This window comes from Anabrus simplex, chromosome 9 (genome assembly GCF_040414725.1).
Source record: "Anabrus simplex isolate iqAnaSimp1 chromosome 9, ASM4041472v1, whole genome shotgun sequence".
Classification (NCBI taxonomy): Eukaryota; Metazoa; Arthropoda; class Insecta; order Orthoptera; family Tettigoniidae; genus Anabrus; species Anabrus simplex.
Genome location: NC_090273.1, coordinates 43,041,825 through 43,058,139, shown reverse-complemented (window position 1 = coordinate 43,058,139; position 16,315 = coordinate 43,041,825). Strand labels below are relative to the sequence as shown.

Sequence of the window (16,315 nt, the reverse complement as noted above, 5' to 3'; positions counted from 1 at the left end):
CAGGGTTTTCCAACTTTAACGCAGCAAGGGGACTGCTAATTAAGGCGTAGCTTTATATAATGGATACTCTTACAGAAATTTACGGAAAAGGGAGGATGTTTGGTGACAAGGGTTTGTTTACCGCTGGATTTACGTCGCAGCGACACAGATAGGTCTTACGGCGACAATGGGATAGGAAAGGCCTTGGAGTAGGAAGGAAACGACCCTGGCTTGTTGTGTTTGTTGTGAAAATAGGAAACCACGGAAAACCATCTACAGGGCTACCGACAATGGGATTCGAACGCATTATTTTCCGAACGCAATATATTCTCTTCGCGCTATCATTATAGAATCGTCATTTTTTCAACTTATTGTAATCTAAACATTTTCTTAACATTAAGTTCTGGGATCTTGTACATCTAATCGAAGCGTACAGACAAAAATTATAATTTTATTTATATAGATGAAAGTAGACCGAGTGGCCGCGCGTTTTAACGCTCTGTGGCTATGGAGCCAAGCTCTGCATTCGGGAAACGCGTGGGTTCGAATCCCACCGTCGGCTCTTCTCAGAATAGTTTTCTGTGGCTTAATATCTTCACTTCCAGGCAAATGCCGGTACAGTTCCTATCCATAAGCACCCCTTACCCAATTTTATTCACCATAACACATTTCGTCTTCATTAGCTCCTCAACTGAGGTTGGTGCCAGGAAGGGCATCCGGCAGTACAAACATGCTGTGTAAATTAATTAGGAAACCACGGAAAACCATCTTCAGGGCTGCCGACAGTGGGGTTCGAACCCACTATTTCCCGAATACTGAATACTGGCCGCACTTAAGCGACTTCAGCTATCCAGCTTGGTGAATAAAAGGTTTATATGAGTCCTGTTTATTCCCTGTCAATCCCGATATAAACGCATCAGTCTCAAACGGTAAATATAAGTAATTTAATGACTTTCAACATACGATTCGTAAGATTCCCAGTTTCGCCAGTTACTTGAGGGATGTCTTCCTGTACCAATCCTTCAGTAAGGATTTCCCTCACAGCAACCTGACTGTTTGTATGTCACTGATAAGAACCTGATTGTATAAGAGTGATCGCAAATGGGACGACACCGCCTGGCCAGGCAGTCTACAACAGATCACAGTGGTCAGAATGACGGAGAGAACAAGTGAGCCGGAAGCGAGGGGTAAGAGCATGTACAGAAAGGAATGCTGGAATGTGGCAACATCGTGAAATGCCACGTGCAGTGCTCCTCCCTCCAACCTTACCTGTCAGACGCCATCTCTTCTTATTAGCAGTATAGTGCCAGACAGCAAGTAGCCTAACCCCACGGCGAAGGTCGGGAGAAAGTGAGAATAGCGTTTTTCAAGGACGCGTCTCATAGTCAGTCATCCCCCACCAACCTCTGTACCCGTAGAACAATCAACCCACGCTCCACGAACAACTTAGGAGATTCCGATTCCGAGATCTAATGTTCGAAAACCGGCGCTGGCACGTCGGTCCTGATTGTTCCAATTAGTCTTCTCCCTGGCCTTTTCCTCATTTAACTGGGATCGGAACTTGGTGCGAGTTTGGCCCAGTTTCACTGCCGGGCGCCGTTCCTACTGTATGTGGAAGGATGTCCTCACTATTGCGTGTTTCTGTAATGCTTAATATTCTGATGTGTTTTATGTAGATGAAGTGAAGTGTATTAAGATGAACATAAACACCCAGTCCCCGAGCCAGGAAACTTAACTATACGTAGTTGAAATCCTTGGCTTAGCAGGTAATCGAACACCGGGCCCTCTGAACCGAGGACCAGTATTCTAACCAGAGAAGAAGCCGGGCTCCTGGTTTCTTCCATTATTCAAAGAAAAGCGAACTTGTAGTTTTACGTGACTTGATATCGTGAAGATAGCCATGGAACCTCCAAATTTACATGGAGTCCGAACAACAGTGTTCTGACATTTCATGTTACAAACCTCACATGCATTGCCCAGGATTCAAACAGCCACCGCCTTGGTAAGAAGCCAGGTATGGCACTTGGTTACGATGCTTTTTTTTTTTCTTTCATATTTACTTCTTAAAAATGCGATGATATATTTCTAAGTCTACGACGCTTATCCCAGTCGTAGATCCTGCGAAAAAAAAAAAATCTGAACTCGTACTGTTACAGATCCCCCGCAAACATGTGTTTTCGTAGTTTATTCTGTCCCAAGTGGGCGCGTCTAATGAATAAGGATCTCACAAGTTCGTAATATAAATTAGCAAACATCTTTCTTCCTGTCTCTGTAAGCAAAATTTCCGTTTCGTCTGTACGTTATCAACATTTTAATTTTGTCTGGCTAAAAATGTATGTATGTATGTATGTATGTATGTATGTATGTATGTATGTATGTATGTATGTATGTATGTATGTATGTATGTATGTATGTATGTATGTATGTATGTATGTATGTATGTATGTATGTATGTATGTATGTATGTATGTATGTATGTATGTATGCGGAAAAACAAACAGTATTGAAATTATAAACATAATCTGAACATGAAGATAAACGTGCAAGATGACCACGGGTACACGTATCTAACGGTATTAGTACGGCAAGTGTTCAAAACGTGCACCATCACGACCCACAGTCCTGTAGATTGTCGAACATGTTAATGAACACAGGTTGCCACAAGGATGCAAAAATCACAGTATCTCCTCTTGTAATTCGTTAATATTCTTACGTGGGTCTGTGACTGGAAAATAGCTACTTTCAGCATGCCCAGCACTCCCATAGACTTTAGATTGGTATGAGGGCTGTTATGTGGTTTTGAAAGGTACATAAAGCTGGAAAGGCGACACAGCCTTAAATGCAGGTCGATTTTTCTTCTTCTTCTTCTTCTTCTTCTTCTTATTATTATTATTATTATTATTATTATTATTATTATTGGCGTATGGCTTTTAGTGCCGTGAGTGTCTGAGGACATGTTCGGCTCGCCTGGTACAGGTCTTTTGATTTGACATCCGTAGGCGACCTGCGCGTCATGATGATGAGGATGAATGATGATGAAGACGACACACACACCCAGCCCCCGTGCCAACGGAATGAACCAATGATGATTAAAATTCCCGACCCTGCCGGGAATCGAACCCGGGACCCCTGTGACCAAAAGCCAGCACACTAACCATTTAGCCATGGAGCCGGGCATTATTATTATTATTATTATTATTATTATTATTATTATTATTATTATTATTATTATTATTATTATTATTATTATTATTATTTCTTTCTCCGTTTGGGTCTTCTAGGGACCATGTGACAATTTCAATTCTTCATTCTTTGTTGTTCCTTCTTCTTCCACCAATACTCCTTCATCTGCTCACTATGTCTCCTTTTTCCTATCCTAGGACCATTTTGACCCTGTTTTCTTTTCCTCCCGACTTTCGAATCCATAAATTTTTAACACTTTCTTTCTGAAAAACTCTCTCTCTGTTGCTGCTTCTTCTCTTATATTATTTCTTTCCAAACCTTTCTGGGCTTCATGAATCCAGATTGTTGTTGTTGTTGCTGACTTCTTGTTCCAGAGATATTTGAAGATCTGTTTCGTTAACCTGTTTATTATTATTATTATTATTATTATTATTATTATTATTATTATTATTATTATTATTATTATTATTATTATTATTATTATTTATCGATAGGGCCACCTGTGGGCCACGTTTACACAGTCTTCCTCCTGTCACGCAGACTGATACCCTTCTCTTTACACTCTCGCCAAAGATTCTTGAGTCTTTGACTTCTTTTTGCTCGTTCTTCCACCGAGATGTTCCGTGGCTTCGCATGTTGCTCTTCAGACGCATCCCTCAATCCCGCAACCTTCTTCCTAAATGATGTCCTTTCTTTTATATCCTCCTCCTTGATACCTATTTCTGCCAAGTCATTGTGCACCTGTGTAAGCCATCCCGGTTGTTTTTTTCACCTTTCCTGCAGAAGAAGTATTCTGTTGGCCAAACTCTCAGGGTTCATTCTTTTGATATGTCCATAAAACGTCAGTCTCCTTTTTCTCATCACAGTCGTGATTCTGTCTACTGTCTTGTAGAGCTCCAAATTCGATCTTAACCGGAGTGTGTTTGAGTCACTCGTCGACTTTCTAGGGCCTAACATTTTTCGCAAGAATCTTCTTTCTCTTTTTTCAAGGAGTATTTTTTGTTTTTGTTTTTTCTAGGGGCTTTACGTCGCACCGACACAGATAGGTCTTATGGTTTTCAAGGACTGGGTCAGCCATCCTCGTCAAGGTTTCTGCTCCATAAAGGCACTCCGTTCTAACCACTGTGCAGTAATGTTTTAACTTGGCCCGAATTGAGAGACTTGGACTTATAGGTGTCATGACATAGTCTGAATGCCAACTCCATCCTTCTCACCCTCTCCTTTAATCCCTCCTTTTCATCTCCATTGGGGGTGAGTATTTCTCCCAGGTATTTAAATTTTTGCACACACTGGATATCCCCATACAATGTAACAAGTCTGTCCGTGTCGCCTTTTTTTTTTTATAGAATCCATGAATGCTGTTTTTTCGAAGGAGATTCTTAACCCTGTTTTGACTGCAACATTTTGTTCTTCAACTTGTTTCTTGGCTGTTTGATGGTTGTCTGTAATAAGAACGACATCGTCTGCGAAGGCAAGGCAATCCAACATCATCGCATTTTTTCCACAACCTATCTTTACCCCATTCTTCATTCCATTTTCAGTCATGCTCAGCCTCCATTCCCTAATAACTTTTTCTAAAATGCAATTGAAGGGTAGTGGAGAAAGGCTGTCTCCTTGCCTCAAACCCGTTTTTATCTCAAATGGATTTGAGAGTTCGCCCATAAATTTGACTTGAGAGAAAAGGTGTTTGTAAGAGATTGCCGAATTATGGCCAGAGATTTCTTATCCACTTCAAACTCCTGCAGAACGTTCATGAGCAGTCCACGATCTATGGAATCATATTCCATAAGCCTGTTTATTATTATTATTATTATTATTATTATTATTATTATTATTATTATTATTATTATTATTGTTATTATTATTATTTGAATAAAGCTCCCGACTAGAAATAGTACAGTCTAAATATCGTGAGTCGGCTACTCCATTAATAAGTGAGACATTAACTGGCTAAGCAACTCAGCCGACCATGGCAGTTATTTGTTGACAGGAAGTGCGCTCGTGACATTACCGTCATAGAGCGTGACGTAACCTTGGTACTTCCATAGAGTGACATGTCTAGCCGTGTCGCTGTGGTGCCGACTACACAATGAGAACGCACGTCGCATGCGGCTATTGCCTCAAGGAAATACAGTAAAAAAAAAAAGTTGGTTGCTGCTTATTAATTATTAGCCGCTATGGAAAAGATATCACGAGTGTATGAAGGTTTGTTTTCTAAAAATTTCATTCTGCAAATTAATAATAATAATAATAATAATAATAATAATAATAATAATAATAATAATAATAATAATAATAATTGTACCGGGCGGTACACCTCCACTCCGCTAATTTAAAATGTGCGCCAGTTGAAACTCCTCTGCTGGAGGAAGTCTGAACTTTATCTACGCTATTAATTCTCTACTTTCTCAGAAGATGTCACTACGTGGAAAATTTTGAGTTTTTGAACTGTGTCATTTTTGATGTGGTTTTGTTTCGCTTGAAGTAAGAAGTGTGAACTTTCTCTTCTAGAGGACACTACTGAAGATCAACAATAGTGCAACCTAGTGCGGAGTCAAAGAACTATTTTGTTGGAGAAATTTTTATTTCAAATGTTTGTTCTTTGCTAATTTTTTTTTCAGTCTTTGGTTAAGTTGGCAATATTAACCCCTTCTTTCCCCTTGTTTTAAATCTAGCCTATCCCGAATTTCTTGAATTAATTTTCCACCAATTATGTGTTTCTTCTTAGTATTGTGTAGGGGGTTTATTGATCTACCAATAAAATCATCGCGGGAGGGTGTTTTCATTCCCCTAACGCCTAGAACCTTCTGCGAGAGTATTTAAACTGCTGATTTTAGGGTCTCCGGGCCACTTCTGTTCCATCTTTCAGTGTATAAAGTACATAGCAGGAGGCGGGAAGCGCCTCTTTCCTCGGCAGCGGTCATCAATAAGGTAATGGCCGATTAATAAATTCTTTCTTTGCTAGCTCAGCAGTTTAACTCTCGGGGCGGGTGCGAAGCGTTCCTCCATGTAACCTTTTCCTAAAATGTAACGATCTTTCTTCTATTCTCTTTTAAGCTACATTCTGGGATAGAGAGTGCTAACCCTCTCGAGCTCCCACTCTTATTGTTTTGAGGTGAACTTATTTTTCTCAACCTATTCTTCGTTAACGTAAAACAAATTGTTCTCTTCTTAAGTCACCTCTTTAGTATGGGATTAGCCCTTGTATTAACGGCCTAGTGCCAAGTAGGTCTTAATCAAAGTGTATTAGGAGTGCAAGTTCGCCTCCTCTCAAATTGTTATTTTAGAGGTCATTTAATTAACCTGCTTTTCATTTAATAGACCTCAGTAGGTTGGGTATTTTACCCCTGTGTCTATGTCCAGTGAGGACAACTTGAAGGTGGAGTTTGGTGTGGCCTGGGAGAGGCTTAAATTTTGAGAGCGTGTGGCTCTTTTGAAAATTGAGTGTTGTATGCCTCGTGGAGGCTTTTCTGTGTAATTTGGAGCAAGGGCTCCTAGGTATGAATGGGGTTTTCTGCCCCTCTGTTAAAACTCGTGTTTGGGGTAAAACTGAGCTGATTGCCCAAGCAGTGTAAAATCAGGGCGCGAAGCCCAATTCCTGTAAATATTGTAACTACCCTTTTTGATTGGCTACCTTGTACCTGCCATGCTTGTTATTTCTTTGTTTTTGAAAAGAAAATATAACCTTGTTAAATTTTAAATTAATTTTGCTTTCGTAGCTGGAGACCTATTCACACCCGCACCTTCTTTCACCTCTACCTACCACGGAAAACTCCGTAACAATAATAATAATCTTGTGAGTCTATTATTCATCCTAAAAATGTGTCCAAAACATTTCAAAAGTCCCCTTCGTACAGTATTGATGAAACTATCTTTGTGACTACAGAGGTCTGCAGTTCGCCTTTTGATCCAAATTCCATTTTCTTGTGTGGAGCAAACATTTTTTCTAAGAATTTTACGTTAAGGTTTCTGGTACATACAGAGCTTCCGGTATGAATAATAATAATGTTATTGGCTTTACGTCTCACTAACTACTTTTACGGTTTTCGGAGACGCCGAGGTGCCAGAATTTAGTCCCGCGGGAGTTCTTTTATGTGCCAGTAAATCTACCGACACGAGGCTCACGTATTTGAGCACCTTCAAATACCACCGGACTGAGCCAGGATCGAACCTGCCAAGTTGGGGTCAGAAGGACAGCTCAGCTCAACCACCGAGCCCGGCCTTCCGGTATGGTAACTGTTTTGTTTCAGTTTAGCATTACGTGGCATTATTAATTATTATAATAAATTGGCTGGAGGAAACAAGAGGGTGGGACCTGAATGAATTGAACATCGGAGACATCATGAGAAATCGCGAAGTCTTCGTGACTTTAAATAAACACATTTTTATGGTGAAAATTAGCAGCAGGACTGGTACAAAATGGTGAGAAGAACGGAAGAGGCAACACAGTGAGTTCACGAAGAGATTTTGAAAGATTAAGAAGGCGAAAGTCATCAAGCCTATGAACAAATTCCATCGCGCTCTGTGAATGGCTATAACGAAATAATAATAATAATAATAATAATAATAATAATAATAACAATAATAATAATAAAGATATTACTCAACATCGTAACAAAGAGTAAATGCGGTACGGAATGGCTAAAGGAGTTTCAGAGAGACCTACAACAGATCGACTTAGCGAACCACGAGGACCGCACCGAGTGCCGAAATAAAATCACAAATGTAAAATTTGAGTCATGAATATCACGACAACCTGGGGAAAAGTGGACAGAAGAGCGGAAGAGGAAGCATTCAAAGAGGATGACGAGAGTTTGAGAAGAAAAGAGGAAAAAAGACCCGAAGATGACATTTTGAAATCGCTCTTCCTAAGGGGAACAATCGTGGAAATAAATAAATAAATAAATAAATAAATAAATAAATAAATAAATAAATAAATAAATAAATAAATAAATAAATAAATAAATAATAATTTCTTCTGCCAATTTTTCCACACCCTGGTGAGGTTGCAGGTGTGAACTGTATCGCACGTGTGAACTTCGCCGTGTTTTGCGGCCGGATGCCCTTCTTGACGCCAACCGTGTGTGGAGAGATGTATTTACTATTGCATGTTTCTGCAGGGAGTTTGGTAGTGTGATGTGTTGTAAATAAAGGTGTATATTGAGAATAACAGTCTTTCCCCGAATCAAAGGAATTAACCAGTCGCGAGTAAAATCCTCGACCCGTCCGGGAATTGCTGCTCTAAAGATGGTTTTCCATAGTTCCATTCTTGCACCTGGCACACAAAGGGGCTGTACCTTAACGCATCGGCCACGTCCTTTCCAATCTCCTATCCCACTGTGACCGAATACCTTTATACGTTAGTGCTACAACCAGCAGGTAACTCATCTTCTTCTACCGATTTTCTCATACCTGTGGGATCGCGGTTGCGAACTGTGATGCACATGTGGATTTGGCCTTTTTACGGCCGGATGCCTTTCCTGACGCCAACTCTATAGTGAGGGATGTAATCTGGATTGCGTGTTTCTGTGGTGGTTGATACTGTGGTGTGTTGTCTGGATATAAAGAGGAGAGTGTTGGGACAAACACAAACACCCAATTCCCGAGCCAGAAGAACTATCAGACGCAGTTAAAATCCCAGACCCAGCTGGGAATCGAACCCGTGACCCTAGGAACCGAAGAAGACTATGCTGACTGTTCGGCCAAGGAGCCAGACTATTCTATAATGAAATACGCCGATCGTCACTGCATTCACCGAACTCATTTTATGATGGACTTCATCATCATTTTAATTTCCCCTTGTCCAGCTCCTGCCAAGTCGGGGTGTTGATGATACTTCTCCACCGGTGCCTCTCCTTTCACCACTCCTCTTCGGTAATTTTATTTCGGTCCAGTTTTCTTTTTCTTATACTGTTCTTGAGAGAGTTCATCCACCTTGCTCTGGACCTCCCTCTTGCCCTCTTTCCTTCTATCTTAGCCTCCAACACTTGTTTTGGTGCCCTTCCCTCCATCCTCATAACATGTCCAAACCATCTCAATTTATTTTTCTCCATCCTATCACCCTGTTTTTCTACCCATATCTCATTTCTGACCTCTATATTTCTTACTCTGTTCTCTCCTTGTCTTTCCTACCATACTCCTCAGGAATTTCATCTCACTGGCCTGAATCTTACTCTAATTTCTTGCTGTCAAAATCCAAGTCTCTGATGCATACGTTAATATAGGGGTATAGTACATCTTGTACATGATCTCTTTACACATCTAAAGACAATGTGTTGGGATATAATACCATATCTGAAGTACTTATTTGATTATTGTTTGCATGAAGGAGCTATACCAAATTAATGGAGAGTTGCTATAGTAGCCCCTGTGTATAAAGGAAAGGGTGATAGACATAAAGCTGAAAATTACAGGCTAGTAAGTTTGACATGCGTTGTATGTAAGCTTTGGGAAGGCATTCTTTCTAGTTATATTGGACATGTTTGCGAAATTAATAACTGGTTCGATAGAAGGCAATTCGATTTTAGGAAAGGTTATTCCACTGAAGGTCAACTTGTAGGATTCCAGCGAGATATAGCAGTTATCTTGGATTCAGGAGGTCAAATGGACTGTATCGCGATTGACCTGTCTAAAGCATTTGATAGGGTGGATCATCGGAGACTACTGGCAAAAATGAGTGCAATTGGACTAGACAAAAGAGTGACTGGGCTGCTATATTTCTAGAAAATAGATCTCAGAGAATTAGAGTAGGCGAAGCTTTATCTGACCCTGTAGTAATTAAGAGGGGAATTCCTCAAGGCAGTATTATTGGACCTTTATATATATATATCAATGATATGTGTAAAGAAGTGGAATCAGAGGTAAGGCTTTTTATGGATGATGTTATTCTGTATAGAGTAATAAATAAGTTACAGGATTGTGAGCAACTGCAACATGACCTCGATAATGTTGTGAGATGGACAGCAGTCAATGGTATGATGATCAACGGGGTTAAAAGTCAGGTTGTGAGTTTCACAAATAGGAAAAGTCCTCTCAGTTTTAATTACTGCGTTGATAGGGTGAACGTTCCTTTTGGGGATCATTGTAAGTATCTAGGTGTAAAATAAGGAAAGATCTTCATTGGGGTAATCACATAAATATGGACTGTAAATAAAGGGTACAGATCTCTGCACATGGCTATGATGGTGTTTAGGGGTTGTAGTAAGGATGTAAAGGAGAGGGCATATAAGTCTCTGGTAAGACCCCACCTAGAGTATGGTTCCAGTGTATGGGACCCTCACCAGGATTACTTGATTCAAGAACTGGAAAATATCGAAAGAAAAGCAGCTCGATTTGTTCTGGGTGCTTTTCGACAAAAGAGTAGCGTTACAAAAATATTGCAAAGTTTGGGCTGGGAAGAAGTGGGAGAAAAAAGGCTAGGTGCTCAACTAAGTGGTATGTCAGAGCTGTCAGCATAGAGATGGCGTGGAATGACATTAGTAGACGAATAAGCTTGAGTGGTCTTTAAAAGTAGGAAAGATCACAAATTGGAATTCGAGAGGACAAATTGGGGCAAATATTCGTTTGTAGGAAGAGGAGTTAGGGATTGGAATAACTTACCAAGAGAGATGTTCAGTAAATTTCCAGTCCCATTGAAATCATTTAAGAAAAGGCTAGGAAAACAACAGATATGGAATCTGCCACCTGGGCGACTGCCCTAAATGCAGATCAGTATTGATTGATTCATTCATTCATTGATTACCTCCTGCGGGTGGGGGACGCACATGTAGAATACACCCGCGGTATCCCCTGCCTGTCGTGAGATGCGACTAAAAGGGGCGACCAAGGGATGATTGTCTTAGAACCATGAAACTACTTTTGATTAGTACCATCACGCGGGGAACAACATGGGTTGCCTTTACTCGCGAGTAGTACCACTATATTAGGTACGAAATAGGTTTGTGATTAGTATAAGCAGTGAGTTGGTTCGCCTGTGGGTTTCCAGGACCCGTGAGTCGTACCCATGTGAGCAACACCGCGGGTCTGGGCGTTTGCCTGTGAGTTGTACCACTATATGAGCGACACCGTGGGTCTGCGTTGCATGTGATTAGTATCCACTATGTTAGGAACCTAGGTGAGGAACCTCATCGGTTTGCGTTGGATATGAGTGGCGCCATTGTGTGAGAAATACCATAGGTCTGCGTTACCTGTACGACGTACAATACTTGTGAGCAGTACCATCATGTGTGGACCACCGTGAGTCTTCGCTACTTTTGATTAGTACCCCAACATGACATATACCATGGTTCTACTTTACTAGCGATAAGTATCATTCTGAGGAGCCTTAGACCTGTATTTTGGACCCCTTTAGACATCAAGCATCCTCGATTCAGGATTGTGCTTTATAAGTGGTCCCTTGGTCAGTAATACTCTTATTTATGATCTTTTTTGAGTTGGATCCACTGTATTTTTTGTTTTTTTGTTTTTTGGGTTCATGTCCATTCATTCATTCTTCATGACATTATTATTTTGGTCAGTGGATGATTTTGAACTTTTTGTTGACATTTCATTTCGTACCCTTAGGGGCCGATGACCTCGATGTTAGGCCCCTTTAAACAACAAGCATATAAGCAAGACTGATTGATTGATTGATTGATTGATTGATTGATTGATTGATTGATTGATTGATTGATTGATTGATTGATTGATTGATTGATTGATTGATTGAACTTCTCTGTTCCACACCAGGTTATTTACATTCTGGTAGAACGTATTTCCAGCTTGTACCCTTCTGCTGATCTCCTTATCCAATCATGTATGTTGGGCTTATCAAATTTTATGTGACTAATAGACTATTGTTCTTCTAGTAAAAATGGTCTAAAAAATAAACAAAACCACTCCTGAGTATAAACAAATTTTATGTGTTCATACATTCAGAAATGAAGGAAAATTTCCTCTTTACATGGAAGAACCTTTGCAAAATGTTTCTTTATCAGAAACAGCCATATTAATACCTAATAAATGGACACTTTAATCTTCTCATATTCACATTTTCCATTATGGCATGTAGCTCTCACTGTGGGATAATAACTACACAGCATAGTATTGTAATGCAATAACTAATGATGATCTTTTGTTTTTCCTTTTTCAGAAAAGAAAGAAATCCTCCATGAGATTTCAGGCCACTTCAGAGCTGGCGAGCTCACTGCCATTATGGGCCCATCGGGGGCCGGCAAATCAACACTACTGAATGTTCTCGCTGGATACACGTAGGTACAGTGTGTTAACATAGCGAGTAGAATAGTTTGTATTGGGACAGATTATCATTGTGGGTCCATAACTGAACATACTGTTCTTTTGAGGTCGCAGCTTAGGGTCCATGAATGATGCGTGAGTGAGTGAGTGAGTGGGTGGGTGCATGGGTGGAAAGTTTGTTTTGATGCTGAGCTTTCCCTATTATGGGTCCATTAAGGAATAATTAATTAATACAAATGCGCTTCTAAAAGTAACGTAACAAGAGCTTGCAGATAGAAAATTAATTTTACTGGCAGATATAAGGACACACAATAGTAGGGGACTACTATGTATTACTATTAATCGTAGTCTCCATTCTTGTCCAAGCACTTTTTCTATTGGTACAACAAGGCATTGAACAAATCCAGTCCCTTGAAGCCATATCATGATGGCTTGCTGAATGGCCGTATTTTCGTTGAATGGCTTACCACCCTGGTGCTCCTTCAACAGTCCGAAGAGATGGAAATCGCAGGGTGCCAGGTCAGGGCTATATGGAGGATGGTCCAGATGGTTGATTTCCTCACCAGGGGAGTGTGCCAGTTATGTGATACACTGAAGTAATTCACAGAAAACAACCTGGACTCCTCTTAGCAGGCATCATGTTGCTGCACAACGATGCCAGACCATGCAGCAAAAAGCATGCGTGAATTGTTAAGCCACTTATGGTTAGAGGTACTGGACCATCCTCCCTACACCTCCGACCTGGCTTCCAGTGATTTCCATTTCTTTGGACCATTGAAAAAGCACATGTGTGCCAGGCTGAGTGGTTCAAACAGTTCAGGCACTGGCCTTCTGACCCCAACTTGGCAGGTTCGATCCTGGCTCAGTTCAGTGGTATCTGAAGGTGCTCAAATATGTCAGCCTCATGTCGGTAGATTTACTGGCACATAAAAGAACTCCTATGGGAATAAATTCGGACACCTTGGTGTCTTCGAAAACCGTAAATGTAGTTACTGGGACACAAACCCAATAACATTATTATTATTATTATTATTATTATTATTATTATTATTATTATTATTATTATTATTATTATTATTATTATTATTATTATTATTATTATTATTATTATTCACCTATGTAATAAGCAATTCAACGAGAACATGGCCGTTCGACATCCCATCACGACACAGCTTCAGGAACTTGATGCATATTTCTGCCATGCAGTCATCGGTGCCTCAGTGTACTGTTGGAACAAGTGCTTGGACAACATTGATGATTATGGTGAATTGTACCCTTCTACTGTGTATCCTTATATCTGCTTGTAAAGTAAAATTTCTCTGTGTGAGCTCTTGTTATTTTATTTCTTGAAGCTACCTTGTGTATTAATTGTATGTTACCTTGATTTACAATCTGATGGCTTACTTCATTCTCTTGATGTGTTGGCTGTCTTGAAGATCATCATCAACATCATCATTTCCAGATTCAATTTCCTGGGTGTGAGGTACAAGTACTCGCCACTTCTTCCTGTCAGAATATAGTTTCTGTTGCTCTATGTTCTTCCACTTGACATTCCTCTTGCTGACCTCCAATTTCACTGTGTCTGTCCATCGCTTCCTTGGTCTTCCTATTGGCCTCTTCCCTCTCACTTCGCTGTCAAAGTAATTCCTTGCTGTTCTCTTTCTGACTTATCCTCATTATAGGTCCAAACCATTGTAGCCCGCATCTTCCTAAAAGCTCAGTAACAGGTGTTTTGATGCCATCCTTCCTTCCTCTTTGCTTCATTTCCAATCTTGTCTTTCCTGGACTTTTGGTTCATTGTTCTGATGAATTTCCTTTCTCTTGACTGGATTTTACCATTAGCCTTGTTGTGTAGGGTAGCTGCTTATAGTCCATAGGTGAGAATTGGAATGAAGCAGGAATGAAACATGGTCAATTTTGCTTTCTAGGGCACCATATTTTATCTTCCCACGGTAGATTTCTCACTTGCAAACAGAATTGAGAAGCTTTTTGCATCCTGTTAAGTATTTTTTGTTTTATTGTGTTATCTTTTGAAATGATACTTCCAAGGTATTTGAGGTTAGAAACAAATTATAACAGAGTTCCCTGTTCCTATCCCGTTGATAGTCTTTTCAACAGTTCTTGTTTTACTGAAATACTGAAATGTGCAAATATACATAAGCATTTGAGATCCTCAAAACATAAAATCTCTTTTTCTCAAGACAAACTTTCGGTTAGGTATGGAATTGTCGCAGGAAACCTACAAAGTCTACCATCAAACTGCATCGAGCTCGATGGCTGCAGTCGCTGAAGTGCGGTACTATCTGGTATTCGGGAGATAGTGGATTCGAGCGCCACTGTCGGCAGCGCTGAAGATGGCTTTTTGTGGTTTCCCATTTTCACATCAGGCAAATGCCGGGGATGTACAGTACCTTAATTAAGGCCACAGCCACTTCCTTCCCACCCCTATTCCTTACCTCTCACATCGTTGCCATAAGAGCTATCTGTGTCGGTCTGACGTAAAGCAACTTGTAACCACCAAAATACAATTAACAATTACAGATTTAAAAAAATATAATTAACAGAATTTTATCTGACCATATGGAGGGGACCAGAGGATAGGGCTCATAAAATAACCAGACGAAACTGGGTTTATATACCGTAAATTGACATATCTTTAGAACACCCTTGATCTTCAGAGAGATCTAAAGTTGAAATGTAATTTTGAATCATAATTCTCCCCTACTCTACTTTGTTGAATTTCCTATGATGTTATTGAATATTTCACTATATTTTCTGTGGTACTGTCATGGTATTTGAGGGTCTCTGTATTACTTAAGTCTGTGTTTATTGCACAGATTGCGTGGCTGCACAGGACAGGTGTCTCTGAATGGACGCGTGCGCACCAAAGCCAACAGACAGAGATTAGCCTCTTTGTCCTGCTACATTCAACAGGATGATCGTTTGAGGAATGCTCTCACCCCACTGGAGGCCATGACACTGGCCGCCCATCTCAAACTGGGTAATGCCTGCAAAGAAGAACGAGCACAGCAGGTAATTCAGTCAAAACATATAGCATCAGCGCCCATATGGCACTTTGTAGGGGGGGGGGGGGGGGGGGGGCAGACCTGGGGGTACGTAGTATTTTTAATATTTTGGAAGATAAATGGCGACTTGTATTCTGTGGTAGAATAACCCACGGTGTTCCCTGCCTGTTGGTGGGGAACGGTACTACCGATTCTACGTAATACTGACTTTTAAATCATTTTCTTGAAAGGAAAACACCTGACTAGACTAGATTTTTGCCTTTCCCTGAGAGCTAGGGAGGGGGTGGGGGGGCACCTTGCCCCCCGGGTATGGGCGCCCATGACATATAGTTTTAAGATTTACATGTTTTCCTTTTTTTTTTTTTTTTTTTTGTTTTTTTTTACTGAGTACTGTAAGTGCTTTCTTTTTTATCTGATGTTGACATGTAATTTTCAGAATGAGTTTGTCGCATCTTTATTCACCACATTTATTAAAAATTGAGGTAATTAGTCAGTAACAACTCGGTCTAGTTTGTTTGATGTATAGATACCTTGTTGAAAGGATTCTCAAATGTATATAAATTATTTGATCAGAAGGACAGTATCTATATATAGACACTACTCAAAATTACCCTTACATTGCTCTGTTTCCATCCCACCTCACTGTATGAAGGTGAAAGTTGGTAGACTTGGGATGACATCATAAGCTGGAAATAGCAGGCATAAAGTTTGCAAGAGTTAGTACTGGTACAAACATGTGGGCAGTGTTGCCAACTTCGCGGATTTTCCACTAAATTTGGCGGAATTAGAAGACTGTCGACGGAGAAATATATCATTTAGCGGACAGCAGATGTTTTTGGCGGAATTATAGATTTATTATAGCGGAATTTAGTGTTTTATCCATTTTACATTTT

The 16,315-nt window shown here is 40.2% G+C and overlaps 1 protein-coding gene across 1 annotated transcript in view; it reads left to right on the top strand.

Moving 5' to 3' along the window:
• LOC136881319 (ATP-binding cassette sub-family G member 1) overlaps nt 1-16,315 on the top strand; it is a 276,501-nt gene that overhangs the window by 228,855 nt on the left and 31,331 nt on the right. The window contains exons 3-4 of the mRNA XM_067154132.2: nt 12,293-12,410; nt 15,234-15,429. Coding sequence (XP_067010233.2) covers nt 12,293-12,410; nt 15,234-15,429 — 314 coding nt within the window. The remainder of the gene's footprint in view (nt 1-12,292; nt 12,411-15,233; nt 15,430-16,315) is intronic.